Raw genomic sequence first — 16,990 nt, 5'->3', positions numbered from 1 at the left:
TCTATAGAGACTAAACGCGTGGACCGATTTTAATGATTCTCATTATATTATGCATAGATTCTAAAGGTCCACATTTATTCCAGTCACGTGATTCCAGCGATGACAGTGAAGACAGAGCGCCGCGACGGTGGTTCCGCACAAAGATGGGGGCCGCCGCGGCGCGTAACGCTGAGGAGACGACCCGGTGCGCCGCTGGGGGTCAGCATAGTTGGCGGGAAGGTATGCAACATCACACTAATATACAGTAAAGACAGAGAGCCGCAATTGTGGTTCCGCACAAAGATGGGGCCGCTATGGTGGTTCCGCACAATGATGGGGGCCGCCGGGGCACGTTTGATTTCATGATAAGAATTTTAAGTTATGAGAGTAGATAAAAATATATGTGAACACAAAGTTTTCTCTTTCATTTGACATCCCACTCGATACGATAGCAAAGAAATAAATAAATTTTGAAGACCCTTTTTTTAGGGTGCAACATCCGCCATATTTTATTTTATTTATTTTTATTTTATTATAAAGGCACACAAAACAGGTTTCAGCTTTAAATGGTCCAAATAAAAATAAAAAACAATAGATTAAAATCTAAGCGGTAACCCTAAATATGTGTACACAACAATTCTTAAATAAATATATGCACTAACTAACTGATAAGATACAATTTATAAAAACACAGAAAAAAGAAATACAAGAAAATTTACTATGAAAAATATACTTAAAGTGGAGAAGATGCAAAATGTTGATTAATATGTTTTTTAAATGTGTTCAAATTATTATTAAAAATGTCAATATTACGGTTAGCTGTGAAAAGATCATTATACAGGCGACACATACGGACAACGGGATTGTAAAAGGAAGTATTGTTCTTATATACACTAAGGGCAAAAGTTCTAGGGTTTCTAAATCGGACATTATAATTAATATTAATCAACGACAGCAATACGGGAGAATCTATTTTGGATTATATTGATATTATTGTTCATTTAAAATGTAGCCTATGTCACCCGGACCATAATAACGAATCGATTGACACCTTATTCATCAAAATCACCTCAATAGTTTAGGCGCTACGGTGGAACACACATACCTAAATACAAATCTACATACATACATACATAGACTGCTAAAATCATAACCCTTCCCTCGTCCCTTTGGCTTTGACGTAGTCGGGTAAAAAGATACCATCATCATCATCAACAACCGATAGAAGTCCACTGCTTGACATAGGTCTTTTGTAGGGACTTCCACACGCCACGGTCTTGCGCCGCCTGAATCCAGCGGCTATCTGCGACTCGTCTGATGTCGTCCGTCCACCTAGTGGGGGGTCATGCAACGCTGCGTCTTAAAAGAAAAAAGATGGGTACCATTATCGTTTAATTAAATAATGATTGTGTTTACACAGGTTGACATTATTGCTAATCAGAACGGCGAAAATTGCGACGAGAAGGCGATTTTTGGGATCTTTATCAAAAACGTAGTACCTCACAGCCCGGCAGCTCTTTGTGGTGAATTAAAAGTAAGACCTTTTTATGTACTAACGTATTATATACTAACACTAGCTTATACTCGTGACTTCGTTTCGCGTGGACTACACAAACTTCAAACCCCTATTTCACCCCCTTAGGGGTCGAATTTGCAAAAACTCTTTCTTAGCGGATGCCTATGTTATAATAGCTAACTGTATGTCAAATTTTAGCCCGTTCCATCCAGTAGTTTGAGCTGTGCGTTGATAGATCAGTCAGTCAATCATTCAGTCAGTCTGTCAGTCACCATTTCCTTTTATATATTTATAAGATAAGATAAGAAGATTAGAAGACTTATTACAGTAATGGAGTTTATAGGCTGGTTGAAGCTAACACTAACCTATTAGTTACGAGTATGTGGTTTATTTGGCTAGCTTTTTCGTTTAGTTAGCTAGTTTTATCGTTAAATTATATAACTCTGCCGTTAAGTTAACTAGGCTCTGTTGTTAAGTTTACTAGTTCTGTGGCTATTTTGGGTAGCGTTTTCGTTTAGTGGTTCAGTTTTATCGTTAAGCTCTGTTATTAAGTTTGCTAGCTCTATCATACAGTTAGCTCGCTTTGTCGTTAAGTTAACTAGCTTTGTCGTTAAGTTAACTAGCTCTGTCGTTAAGTTAACTAGCTCTGTCGTTAAGTTAGCTAGCTTTTTTATTTAACTGGCCATCTTTATTATTAAATTAGCTAGCTCTGTCGTTAAGTTATCTAAGTCTGTCGTTAAGTTAGCTAGCTCTATCACTAAGTTGTTCACCTCTATCTTTAAGTTGGCTAAGTCTATACACACAGCTAAATTGGATAGCATCTTATCATCTCATCTGACTTTATCTATATCTTAGCTACCTTTATATTAAGTTGGGTAGCGTTTTAGTTTTGGTTTTTAACTAACTAGATATGTTATTTTCCTCTTGTTATACTTTAGACTGGCGACAGGATACTAGAAGTGGATGGGAATTGCGTACGAACAGCACAACATGAACGAGCAGTTGAACTTATAAAGGCAGCCAAAGAAACAGTCACTTTAACTGTACAGAGCCTTATGACTTGGGTAAGTTGGCATTAGTATTTTATTAAAAAAAATTAAATACGGATAAAATAAAAAATGCATTTTATGATGTAGCTAAATCAATCCGTGTTGTAGAACACCGACTCATCGGACGTAGACGCAACATCACCGGCAATATCTCCTCCCCGACCTGTCAAAAAGTCATCTGCACCTGCACCGCCACAACATGAAATCAAGGTACCTATGTGAAATTTAAAAATTTGATTCAATACTTAATTATTAGTAGCTTATGCTCGCGACTTCGTCCGCGTGTACTATACAAATTTCAAACCCCTGTTTCACCCCTTTTAGGGTTGAATTTTCAAAAATCCTCTCTTAGCGGATGCCTATGTCATAATAGCTATCTGCATGCAAAATTTCAGCCCGATCGGTCCAGTAGTTTGAGCTGTGCGTTGATAGATCAGTGAGTCAGTCAGTCAGTCACCTTTTCCTTTTATATATTTAGATTATTATCATTTAAAGAATACCTAAAGATCTTTCAACCACAGCATGCGGTTGTCCACTGATTTCACAAAATTCTGGCGTGTTGCCATTCATTTCCTACTTTATAAAGTTAATGCTTTTTAAATTTATAAACTGTATGTACGTTGATGACATTCAGTAAGTAAAATTCTTCTTGTACATATATAAATACACAGTTTTTTTTCACAGATAACAGTAACAGAACCAGATGAAAAAGACAAACAGTCATCAGCAAACGAAGCGAAGGACAAAGAAGAAAATGGAACAGAGAGAGTAAATGGAGAAGTGTCAAAACCTAAAGTGGTGTACTCTGACTCAGAGAGCAGCGACGAAGAAGACGATCGAGAGTTACAAGGAAGAACTTACTCGGATAAGGGAGTTGAGGTGAGCTACAAAATATGATGAAAACTTGTAAAAAAGACTTCTTTCAGAGCCTTATGAGCTATACCTACTCTTTTCGGTGTAGCTTTTTTCATCATTGTATGTTTCGGATATTTTGCCCCCTTTCTATATAATGATTTGAACCCACACCCAACTTAAAAAAAGTTTTTTTTTTTTATTTACATACAAGTTAGCCCTTGACTGCAATCTCACCTGGTGGTAAGTGATGATGCGGTCTAAGATGATAGCGGGCTAACCTGGAAGGGGTATGGCAGTTTTTAGTAAACCCATACCCCTTTGATTTCTACACGGCATCGTACCGGAACGCTAAATCGCTTGGCGGCACGGCTTTGCCGGTAGGGTGGTAACTAGCCACGGCCGAAGCCTCCCACCAGACCAGACCAGAAATTTAGAAATTATAAAATTCCAAACCCCTGCCAGGAATCGAACCCGGGACCTCCCACTATTAAGACCACAGCACAGCGCTCACCACTGCGCCAGGGAGGTCGTCAAAAGTTACTCCATAAAATTTACCCTGATTTTCACCTTTTACAATTTTCCTTTTACTAGTCTTTTAAGAAGCCTTGACAAAGCCAACAAGGTGAAAATGATAAAACGACGATGGAACACCTAAATATTTATACAAGATGTAACCAGAACGCTAGGAAAAACTTAGCGTTATTGTCATAATTATGTGAAGTAGACACAATCGACCAAAATGGCAAAATAACCATTTGTTTCATTTTGTAGTTTTAGTGATTTAGTATTTTTCAAACCCGCAATGTAGGTATAGCGTGCAAAACTCGGGTCAATGCCCCACCAATGTAGTGGAAGTCTACGTGATAGAGAGAAGCTACGTGGAAAATATCAAGTTTTTATTCCCAGCGGTTTGAGCTGCATAGATATATTAGTCAGTTACTCTTTTTATATTCACAAAATGTGATTTTGTTTCGTAGATTGACCGAGCGTCCGCCGGAGCGATCAAGCGCAGCAGAGAAGAGAAGGAGGGTGATCCAGAGCAAGAAGATGACTTTGGCTACACGTCAAGTAAGTGGAAAGATACATTATTTGCGCTCTTCAACTTTTCCTTCTACATTCTACATGTGTATATTTACGCGTGCGTTCTTGAACACAGCTGAAAGTTAATTCTTCGTAGAAGGTTCTATAGTTGGGATAGTTTGTTTTGTATTTAATGAGGGTTAATATTTGCCAAGACTGGGTATTTCAGGTTGACAACGGCTGCTTCCATTGTTATAATAATAGTTACATAATATTTTCAATATATTAATTTTAAGTAGGTACGTAGTGCTATTACCTATCAGGGGGCATTTATATTTACATTAAAGAAAATGTTTAAAAATCTGATTATTTTATTTTCTTATTAATGTTAAGAAGATAAGATTATATTATAATTTTTTTAATAAGTACGTATGGCTCTTTTGAACTGAATGAATATTTCACTTGAATAATTAGCTCACAGATTGAGACTGGTCTAAATTTGGTGTTTGCCTTCTTTCGTGCCTTAAAAAACAGAGCACCGTTGAGCGATTGATCTAGCTTAGTATCATTAACATCTGATATAATACGTAGTTAAAAAAATAACGTTTACCTAATTAAAATTGACGTTTCGAATCACAAACTTATTTTCGCGATTTAAAGTATCTTAGAGTCGAAATTGGTCATCTACAAAATATCCAAACAACTCTATGTATAAACTTAGATGGGCATTAATAATAATCAGGGTAGAACAATCTCTAAAATAAACTAAAATGAAAAGTCTAAATGCATTGCTATCCTTTTGATAATGCTCCGTTCGGATAATGATAACACTAGATTCAGACCTGTCAGTTTAGTTTAGAGATCGAGTCCAACAGAATTAGCCACATTATCTAAATGATGGATAGATATAGCTTAGTGGAAATAATAGTGTTAACGAGTTTCTAGAGAATCCAGCAGCGGATTTAGCCCGATAGTAAAACAAGCGAGTAACACCTGAACATTTCGTAGTTCTATAGTTAGAACAGATGCGAATCGATCAGAACGAGGAATTCGCGTGGAGTTAGATTTATTGAGCACTAAGTACCTACCTGATGCCCACGACTAGTCCGCGTGAATTTGTTTCTAAAAAATCCCGTGGAAACTCTTTGAATTTCCGGGATTAATTATCATACTCCACGTCTTTAACTAGGTAGGTATATAATGGCACCGATTCTGAGTACAACCTAATTTTAGAGTATTCACATGTAATATGAATGTAATAATGTAATATGAAAAGGACAGACACAGTTTGACAGTTTTAAATTTAATTTTTAGATGTTAAAACCCGTGATTTTAGCGCGCAGTCTCAAACTGTTTAAATTTGTATTGTGCACTAAAATTTAGAGTCTCTAAATGTGAAAGTCATGTTCCGTTCCTTTTTTAGCATTGTTAAAAAGAAAAGCATGCAGATACTCTAAATTTAGTTTAGAGAAAGACAAAGAAATCGGTGCCAATTATCCATGCAAAAAATCACATCAATCCGTTTTGCTCCGTTGTACTTTTCACGGTCGATCTGTTTAACCGATTTTGATGTTTGGTAGTTGGTACAGAGATACTTAGCTCGCATCCGGGGTGTAACATAGGCTACTTTTTGTCCCCGAAAATGAAAAAGTTCTTAGATTTTTGTTTAAAAAAAATAAGATTTTTTTAAAACAAAAATCTACGCGCAATGCGCATCTAGTCTTAAATATATAAAAGGAAAAGGTGACTGACTGATCTATCAACGCCAAGCTCAAACTACTGGATAGATCGGGCTGAAATTTGGCATGCAGACTAGCTATTATGACGTAGACTTCCGCTAAGAAAGGATTTTTGAAAACTCAATCCCTAAGGGGGTAAAATAGGTGTTTGAAATTTTTGTAGTCCACGCGGACGAAGTCGCGAGCATAAGCTAGTCTTACATATTTATTTTAGTTGTTTAAATAAATAAATATTATATATATTATATTATTTAAAAAATTCGTTCATCAACCTTTTAATTCCATCGAAGCTAGGAGTCATAAATCTCGAAATATTTTATGTCTTAAAACGAATGTCATATTCATGATAAATGTGCTCTAATCTTTTAAACAAATTGAACGAGTTCCTTGGATCCAATGTTCTAACAGAAGTTTCTGGAATCGTTGACCTTTCAATGCCATTGTCTTGGGAATCACAGATTTAAATAAATATTAGGGCGAGCGCATACTGTGTGGAGGAGGGCCAATTCTTTTTGATAAAAATTCAGCGTACATAATCAACACATGGTTGAAATTGGTGAAAACAAAACCTGAAGGGATTCAAAGGACGCTCAGTACGCTCAGTATAAGATTTTAAGTCTCGCAAACGTTGCTAGAATTCGAGAGTCGAAACACAATAACGTCAAAGTGAAATGGACTTAAATAGCCTTGAATTGAAATGAAAAATTCAATGCCACTGATTTTAATTTCGCAACGTTTCCGCTTCGAGCGCTGGCTGTACCTAGATGTGTAGACAAACTTGAGCTTTAAAACAAGGCAGTTAAGATCCAGTTTACTGTAACGCGGAAGTGTTTCGACACTCGAATACTATCAACGTTGGTGAGACATAAAATATCGTACTAAGCGTACAGGGCGCTATCTAGGCACGCCGTCGGCCGCGCCGCCCGCCGCCCGCCCACGCCGCCCGCCCTCATGCTAAAGTAAACAAAGCTTGCGGTAACAGCGCAGTTGTTAAGACGTGGCGCCTCTGGTTCGAAAGGCTGGGGGTTCGATCCCGAGCACGCACTTCTATCTTTTCGAAGCCAATGTGTGTTTATTAAATATCACTTGCTTTAACGGTGAAGAAAAACATTGTGAGAAAATCTGCATGCCTGAGAGTTCTCCATAACGTTCTCAAGGGTGTGTGAAGTCTGCAAATCTGCACTTGGCTAGTGTGGTGGACTGTGGCCTCATTAGTGAGCCAGCGATGAGTTGAGGATGATGATGCCGGTAACTGTGGTGCCTAAGGCATGTTTTTGTCAAGCGTTCCATTTGATTCGGCCTTTAAAATGAATTATTCATACAAGACGCAAAGTCAACAAAAAATGTTATGTGACTTAACCTTAACGTAAATTCGTAAAGTATTTTCATCGCGGAAGTCATTTCAATAATTTATTACGAGATAAATCTTTGACGAATGCCACGAATAACACATAATTTTCCGCAACTAACTGTAGGTATTGAAAGATACTAACCAGCGGTTTTATCGGTATGTAGGTATGTAGGTACCAGTGGCGTGCAGGTCATAGAGGCATAAATGCACTGCTTACCCCAGTTGTACTAGCTCAATGCATATTTTTCATTTTGACCTGCCAGTAAATAGTTGCCTGCCTAACTAATGCCTACCCTGGCTTTAAACTCTGTGCACGCCACTGGTAGGTACCTGCTTCATTCAGACGTCTGCGTCTTAATCGGGAGGAAACCCGCATTCTCAGGAAATGTTAATTCCAGAGAATTTAAAATAATAATAAAAAGTTAATATTCTCAAAACATGTGAGAAGTCTGCCAATTCGCACTTGACCAGCGTGGTAGACTATTGCCAAACTCCTTCTCACTCTGAGAGGAGACCCTTGCTCTTTAGTGAGCTGCCGATGGGTTCATGAACTAAGCAAAATGTTTATCCATTTGTGTCAAATTTTTCAAGCAATGATTGGCGTTACTATTAATTGTATATCCATTATTATAGAATAGTATTAGAGTAGGTAGATATTCGTGATTCATGATGGCGCAGTATTTTTAGTTTCGAATATACAAATACCTACATTAAATACGAGTGATGTAGTCGGTAACAATGTAGTCAATTACATGCCAAGAGTAGATGAAGATGACTGATGGTTAGTTGGCTGACTGACTAAATACGATCACGTGATTAAGGCTCGGTTGTTTCAAACCGTTTGTTATCGTTACATACATTTGTTAAAATGGTTTTCTTTGACATTTTGTTCTGTAACGCCATGTTAAAACAAAAAAAAGCTTGTGAATAACCTACCACTAAAAATTAATATTAACAAAAATATACACCGTTTAAGGAATCATTAGAATGAGAATGACAAATTGTTGGTTATTTAATAAGTTGAATTAAGTAGGTACCTACTGAAAGATTATTTCACCAAATCTTCGTTTCAAAAACGTTTAAATTACCTAATCGAACGTAATCGTTCAGTATTTTTACTTTTTTAAAGCTCTGAAAGAACTTTCTTTACTTTAAAGAACAAAAATAAATGCTTTGTGTTAATTATTATCTATTTTTCGTAAACTATAATATAATAATGTATCTTTTCACACTACACTTGATATTTTGTTATTCTTCTTGTTATTGTTAACCTTTTTTATGTAATTTATTAAACAAATTGTTTCATTTTAAGTTTTTTTATTAATTACTAAAAAAAGACAAGCCGCACATTACTAATCACGAATGAAAAAACCAGCCAAGTGCGAGTCAAACTCGCGCACCGAGGGTTCCGTACTCGGGTATTTTTTTCGACATTTTGCACGATAAATCAAAAACTATTATGCACAAAAATAAATAAAAATCTGTTTTAGAATGTACAGGTAAACCTTTCCTATGATACCTCACTTGGTATAGAATTATCTTACTTTGAAAATTGAATATATTAACTATTTTGTTCATGAATACAGTTTAATTTTTTTGTGATGTAACCACAACATCATAGTTTTCGGATTATTTTCTTTACTTGTGCTATGAGACCTACCTACCTACCGAATTTCATGATTGTAAGGCAACGGGAAGTACGAAATTTGTTAAGAAACTGTGTTAAGAAAACCTATAAGTAGGGTACTTCCCTTTGACCTAGAATCATGAAATTCGGTAGATAGGTCTTATAGCACAAGTAAAGGAATAAATCCGTAAACCGTGAATTTGTATCACGATTTTTTTTTGTGATGAATCAGTATCTTTTTTGGGCTGAGATAGGTAAAGACATTACTCAAGATAAAAAAAACTGGCCAAGTGCGAGTCAGGCTTGCGCAATGAGGGTTCCGTACTACAGTCGTATTTTTTCGACATTTTGCACGATAATTCAAAAACTATGATGCACAAAAATAAATAAAAATCTGTTTTAGAATGTACAGATGAAGACCTTTCATATGATACCCCACTTGATATAGTTATCTCACTTCGAAAGTTGAAAATACTAATTATTATTTCATGACGGCAATGTAATTTTTTTGTGTGATCTAACCCTAAATTCACGGTTTTCAGATTTTTCCCCAAATGTCAGCTGTAAGATCTACCTATACCTGCCAAATTTCATGATTCTAGGTCAACGGGAAGTACCCTGTAGGTTTCTTGACAAATAGACAGACAGACAACAAAGTGATCCTATAAGGGTTCCGTTTTTCCTTTTGAGGTACGGAACCCTAAAAATAGTAGATTAAGTTTCGTTTAAATTGCTGGGCGGTCGCTCGCTTACCGCACGATGGCTCTGTCTAGATGCCTTTGTCGAACCTCTGGTATCTAGGTAATAACATAAGTATCTTTACTCTATGTCCCAACTGTGAAACGGTCACGTTGTTGGGTTTACGAGTTAATCATATAAACCTGTAATACCTACCTAACCGTAGCTAAATCGATACGCCGCAGCGGTGCTATTTCGATGCGAAGGTCACATATACAATGAACAGGTGTTAACCGTTGATTAGATATAGATACAAATAATTTGAGCCACATGAGTAGGTTTAGCGATTGGTCATGGAAGAACTCTACAAGCCACGTACAAACATTTACAGCACGCGCCCAAAAGTGATGAACATCGATCTTTAGAAGGAGACTGCAAAGTAGAGCACTGTCTCGGTCGTTGAAACCTACAAAGCGTCATATGGGTATGAGTGACAGAGACAACGCTCTAGAAAAATGAAATGTCTTTCTAAAAACTGATGTTCATCACTTTCGGTCGCGTACTGTATGTACCTTCTTGCCGCAAAAAATGCCTAAATTATCCAATTTACAGGTCTTGTGTCGATTGGCATTAAAAAAACCGCCCAAGTGCGAGTCAGGCTCGCGCAATGAGGGTTCCGTACTACAGTCGTATTTTTTCGACATTTTGAAGGATAATTCAAAAACTATGATAGGTACATAAAAATAAATAAAAATCTGTTTTAGAATGCACACACCTTTCATTAATGATACCCCACTTGTTATAGTTATCTTACTTCGAAAATTGAAAATACTAATTATCAGTTCATGACCACAATTTAATTTTTTTTGTGTGATGTAACCACAAATTCACAGTTTTCAGATTTTTCCCCGAATCTCTGCTATTAGACCTACCTACCTGCCAAATTTCATGATTCTAGGTCAACGGGAAGTACCCTGTAGGTTTCTTGACAGACCGACAGACAGACAGACCACAAAGTGATCCTATAAGGGTTCCGTTTTTACTTTTGAGGTACGGAACCCTAAAAACGCACTCCTATATTATAATAATAGGTATACTAACCTATTTCAAATGAACTTGAGCTATTAAACCATTTTAATGTTTAACGACGTTACTTACGATAATACAGTAGATCGGATTCATAGTTTTAATGTTCCGTTTAAATCAGGACGAAACGATTCGATTAAACTTTTATAACACCTTACCATTGAATATTATAATATTATCATCTAATAGTAAAATCGATGGTAACTAGCTTCAGACCAATAAAAAGTAATGTAGGTATTTGCTGAGAGCTTGGTGATAATTTAATAAAAATAGGTACTGACGTAAGTATCCGTTGGACAAATTGTTATTGGAAACCTTGAAATTTTTAATCGGAGGAAGCGTTACTATTTAATAGCTGATGCCCGCGACTTTGTCTGTGTGGAATTAGGTTATTTAAAATCCCGTGGGAACCATTTGATTTTCCGGGATAAAAAGTAGCCTATGGCACTCTGTAGGTCTTTATCTATATCCATGAAAAAAATCACGTCAATTCGTTGCACCGTTGCGCTGTGATTGAAGGACAAACCAACAAACAAACACACTTTCGCATTTATAATAAAGTACCTACTGATTTACATAGATCCTATTTTTTTTTAATTCCTGTCTATTTTTGTCTGTCTGTCTATGTGTGCGTGCTGCAAACTGAAACTACTGAACGGAATGCACAGAAATAGTCCAGTTACAGTTTATGAGTGTAGATCATTAGTGATTTGATTAGGTACGTTTCATTCATAATGTCTGATGTAGGAATCAATTTACATACGATGTCGTATAAACGTGGCAATACGGTTTATTGAATTGAAACGTAGCTAAAGAGGAATTTATTGAATACATCAGTGTCGATTGTAATTAATGGGTTTCACGTCACATGCAGGTTATTTAGAGGTATGGTTGACGGCTTCACACGGTTGCGCAATTCTGTACAATACATTGTTATCATAGCGTATGCAAAATGTGAAGTTTAGGATTGTTGTTCAGATCGCGAAATAGGCCAGAGAGATGGGTTCTAATTAACTATGGTCCTTGTAAAAAAGCTCAGAGTCACTTAGCGAGCTATGGAGAGAGCTACTTCAAATCCCTCAGTGCGCGAATCTGGACACGCACTTAGCCGGTTTTTTTTTACTTTTAAGGCAATGTAAAGAGATTTTTTTTAAACCTATCCCTAACTTCCATTATTCCATTATGAGCAAAAGCCAAAAAGTTGTTTATTGTCCTTGGAGAAAATTCTTACAGTTGCCAAAAGCTACTGGTTTGCAGTAATATTATGGTGCAGAAAATCTATAAATTCATGGCCAAGTTGAAATAATAATAGTCTTAAAAGCAAAAAAACCGGTCAAGCGCGAGTCGGACTCACGCACGAAGTGTTCCGTACCATTATCTATAAAAACGAGCAAAAAATCACTTTTGTTGTATGGGAGCCTCCTTAAATATTTATTTTATTCTGTTCTTTAGTATTAATTGTTGTTATAGCGGCAACAGAAATACATCATCTGTGAAAATTTCACTGTCCTAACTATCACGGTTCATGAGACAGACCTGGTAACAGACAGACAGACGGACGGACAGCGGAGTCTTAGTAATAGGGTCGCGTTTTACACTTAAAGTTAAAGATGCGTGCGCGGGATAGAACCTCGTACCTTCAAACAGCTGAAGTCGACGAAGGAATACTACGCCTTCTTGCCGAGGGCAAAAAAGGCGTAAGTAATATATTAAGAGTTTGTACAAAAATAAGTGTAGTGGCAATTACGTTGACAAAGTACCATCAAGTTAATAATATGTCGCGATGAATATTTTTATTTTTTGCACATCATTAACCAAATAATTTTGTCGTTTACAACATCATTACAAACAAGTTTGCGCACCAGAAAATGTAAACATATAGCTTAAGCGACAAATATCTACTGTATTTCCAATAAATAAAGTCCAATTTTCCATTTATTGTCCAATTGTATGCTTATCACGCGAAAGTGAAGTCTGTTTGCACTGAAAAGCTCTGCTCGTAACGAGCACGAAAATTGCCGATTTCTTCCGAACCAAGTTTTCCATTGTTGAAAATAATCATTTATTGTCGTGTTCGAACAAAATCTCTATATATAATATTCTTAAGATCCAATTTGAGTTGTAATTTTCTTGAAGGCAGCTGTTTCGTTGTTCTCCTCGCCTCAAAAAGCTTCTTTGACTTTAGCTCCTATGCTTTTGCAATAAGGTTTTTTAATAGTATTGTGTGCGAAACTTGGTGGGTCTTTTTCATTTCGAAGATGTTGGGATATTTTCTGCCGCACGTGTTTAGGTTTTCTTTCAGTGTCGCGATAGAAATACCCGCACACGGTCGTCATGACGTTTCGCGCTTATTTTGACGTGAGCGCGGAAGTTTTTAGTTGAAATTCGAAATTTAAATTTGGGTTCGTGTTCTATGTTAATGTTTTTTTTTATTATGATGATGGCAACTGTAGTGAATAAAATATGGTTGCCAGGTGTGTATTAAAATGTTTTGGATCCGTGCAGTGAAATATTGGGTGACGTCAATTTAAATGAAAGTTTATGTATAATTCAAAAAGACGTGATATAACAAGCGTTCTAATTTTATATTCGCATGATATTGAAGTGATTTGTTTTTATAAATGTTTTTCTCGCACAGTTGTTTTGCCAGCACTTACAAATACTTTAAGCGTCTGAATTTTAATAAAATTTAAGCGCAAACAAATACAGTTTCAAAACAACTAGTTAGTTTTGTCAGTCTTAAATTCAAGATCCGAGTATTAGAACTAGTATCTAAGTAGGTATAACTCGCTGTCATATTTTGGATAATTCCCTGAATTGATTTTGATAAAATTCCAATTCCGTATATGCTACACCTAATTCTAGAGACTCGAACGGACCTCAATTTTTTGAACACTCTCTCAGGTGTCCAAATGTGCGTAAAGCCCACACCAATATCAATAATCAATGTGCTTAGTCTGTGCACCTGTGTCGCTAGTTACGCGTATGTGTCATACACACAATCGAACGTAGTCTTAATTTTTTTAAATATGAGCTTTGACTATTTGAAGTTTTATAATATCCACTACACCCAAGTACCTGCGGCAGAAAGTAATGTACATCGGCCTTTAGAATGACATTTTATCTTTGTAGAGCATTATCTCTGTCACTCATACCCATATGACGCTTTGTCGGTTTCAACGGCCAAGAACTGTCTCTGCTCTACAAATCTGCTGTCTCCTTCTAAAGATCGATGTTCATCACTTTTGGCCGAGTACTGTAACAAGGTAGGTAGATACGTGCAAATATAATTTGTACCTACTAAATATAGGTATATCTATCACGATAAAAAAGATAAGAAAGGCATTCCGAACCATGCAGTGGTACCTAGATGCATTTGACGATTCAAAAAGCGTTTTAAGAAATTAAATATCACTCGCTTTAACGGTGAAGGAAAACCTGAGAGTTCTCCATTATGTTCTCAAAGGTGTGTGAAGTGGCAAATCCGCACTTGACCAGCGTGGTAGACTATGGCCAAAATCTTTCTCACTCTGAGAGGAGACCCGTACTCTGTAGTGAGCCGGCGATGGCTTAATCATGATGATGATGATGTCGACTAGAATCCATATTATATTTACGATACACACATCAAAAGAATACTAAATGATCAATTGTTTATAGCACTTGCCATTGAACCTTAAGTGTTTGTATATAGAGTTCAAATTAAACTTGTATACATAGTTAATTAAATGACGCCTCAAATAGGGAGAGGTTTAACAAGCTTGTATAATAAAGTTTGCCACTTCTTATACTCAATTCGTTTCATTAATCTAATGCCTAATTGTCGTCATCCACTGCTGGACATAGATCTCTTGTAGAGACTTGTAGAGAGACGGCCAGTGAACGACCAAACATAGAAATCTTATCCAATACAATCCATGAACCTGTATGCGTCCTCTGCTGGACGTAGATTTTTTTAAGATCGTGCGACCAAACACAGTCCTTCGCACTCCTCATCCACCCACTTCCCGTCACCTTCTTCAGGTCATTGGCTCAACAAGTAATCTGCCCAGAAATATTATAGCTTAACGAAATTTCTAACGTAGTGGGTCGTGCACACGAGTATATAATCGACTTCAACGCACGCGTGTTCGATTTAATTGTAACTCCATAGCTATCACTTTGAGTCTGCCAATCACAGCAGCGGCCAGTGTCTCATGTCATGGCACACAGTACGACACAGTACGTGTTTAGCGGACATGAGTGTGTGACCCCTATTTTGGAACGACACTTGTTAGAAACGCGCCTTCTATGTTTGTCGTTCACTGTATACGACATACTTAACTACCTCTACTTAGTTTAGCGTAAATTACTTTAAACCACCTGCTAAACTATGCAATAACACAGAAACGTGACTCCGAGTAAACAACAGTTAAATAAGTACGGTATATTAGTGCTCATAAAAGACAAAGTAACTATTTCAATATTTTTATACTAGCACATAAAAAGGGACATTAAACTAGCTATAAATTCACTGGAGCCTAGACTATTTAACTGTTCTGATAAATGTGAATCAATAGGTACCTTGTCTATGATACACCTCGAAGATAATTTCCTGGAACATACTTTTTGTAAAAAGTATGTTTATAAAAAGTTCACCGTAAGTATTTAAGCCAAATCTTTACGCTCTTTGAATCGGTCCATCACGCAATGACAGAATTAGGTACTGTTTACAGTTTTAGACGTGTGCAAGTTGATTGTAATACTGAGATCTTAGAATAACAACTGAGATCTATAGAGCGCACTTTGACTTTGCTCAGATTAGGTTGAGTTAAAACGAGACAGATTTATGTGAGAGATCTGTCTCGTTTTAACTCTGTCTTAAATCTAAGCTAGGTCAGAGTGCGCTCTATAGATGTCACCCTAAGAGTCACCTTAAAATTCTACATGGGACACTGGAGGAACCCACCTCCAATTTACCCCACTGTAGGAAAATCGCTCGTCGAGGGGTGTCGCTCTTTTACGTAGGTACCTACCTACTAACCGTTATATAAAATTTTCTACATCAAAATGTATTCGGACTTTACCTGAATCATAAATTATACACTGCTATAAATTCAAAGGATAAAGGCTAGAGGAGGGCTAAAATTGTTTTTGTCTTTTATCCAAAAAGTCCCCTTTTGGAAGGACCGTAGGCATTAGCTGATCGTTGACTTAAAATCCAGGCCGTGTGCATTTGCAATGTCAATTAAATTATTACATTACACAGTCAAATTGTTATTATGCTGAATCTAAACGACTCGTACAAATTCGTTAAGAATTTAAATAATTGAATTTACATTTTTAGAGAAGAAAAAATTGTGTAAAATTAAAAATGAATTGTGTAAAGTTTGAAATACATGGTATAAAATTTTATTACTTTCTATTTATCAACCATTAGTTAAACTAATTACCTACTTTAATAATATTATGCGACAAATCGATGCCAGATATTTACGAAGTTTTTTTTAAAATCAGGAACCACAATGACCCTAACAAAATATTTTTTTTAATGTTGTCCTCGTAGTAGTATATTATAATAATATCAAAGTGAAACTGAAAATTAACATTGGTTAGTGTAATTGTAATATTAAAAATGGATCTCATTTAATGCAATTAGTGTAAGACCAGACACAAAATGGCAAGCTGAGTCAGCTGCTGTATACCTACTCAGCGTAATGTAGGTACTTAACGTCATAATTTCATCAAAAATTGAAGTTATTTAGTGTAAGTGTAAGATACAAAATGCCAAGTTGATTCATACTAGGTGCTGAGTTGTGGACTAACATATAACGTAACTGAAAATTAACCTTTTTTAATGTAAGTGTAAGAGACACAAACTGGCAAGTTGTTTCACCTGCGTACTGAGTAAATGAGCGCGATGTACGTACCATGTGATGTGTATGTAACGCAATTAGTGTAAACAAAAATGAACCTTATTTAGTGTAAGTGTAAGACACAAAACGGCAAGTTGACTCAACCGTGTGCTGAGTGCGCGCGGCGGGCGGCGCGCGCGCGTGCCTCGCTGCGCGATTTGGAACCATGTCCTGAACGGGTCATGGAGACGATTTC

The 16,990-nt window shown here is 36.6% G+C and overlaps 1 protein-coding gene across 1 annotated transcript in view; it reads left to right on the top strand.

Annotated features, from left to right (window-relative positions):
- The window catches only part of LOC117984082 (multiple PDZ domain protein-like), a 144,502-nt gene that overhangs the window by 81,460 nt on the left and 46,052 nt on the right, over positions 1-16,990 (top strand). The window contains exons 19-24 of the mRNA XM_069500024.1: positions 84-219; positions 1,400-1,513; positions 2,434-2,559; positions 2,653-2,754; positions 3,229-3,423; positions 4,377-4,467. Coding sequence (XP_069356125.1) covers positions 84-219; positions 1,400-1,513; positions 2,434-2,559; positions 2,653-2,754; positions 3,229-3,423; positions 4,377-4,467 — 764 coding nt within the window. The remainder of the gene's footprint in view (positions 1-83; positions 220-1,399; positions 1,514-2,433; positions 2,560-2,652; positions 2,755-3,228; positions 3,424-4,376; positions 4,468-16,990) is intronic.

The sequence above is a fragment of the Maniola hyperantus genome, chromosome 7, assembly GCF_902806685.2.
Source record: "Maniola hyperantus chromosome 7, iAphHyp1.2, whole genome shotgun sequence".
NCBI classification, from domain to species: Eukaryota; Metazoa; Arthropoda; class Insecta; order Lepidoptera; family Nymphalidae; genus Maniola; species Maniola hyperantus.
This window is presented reverse-complemented; position numbering and strand designations above follow the sequence as displayed.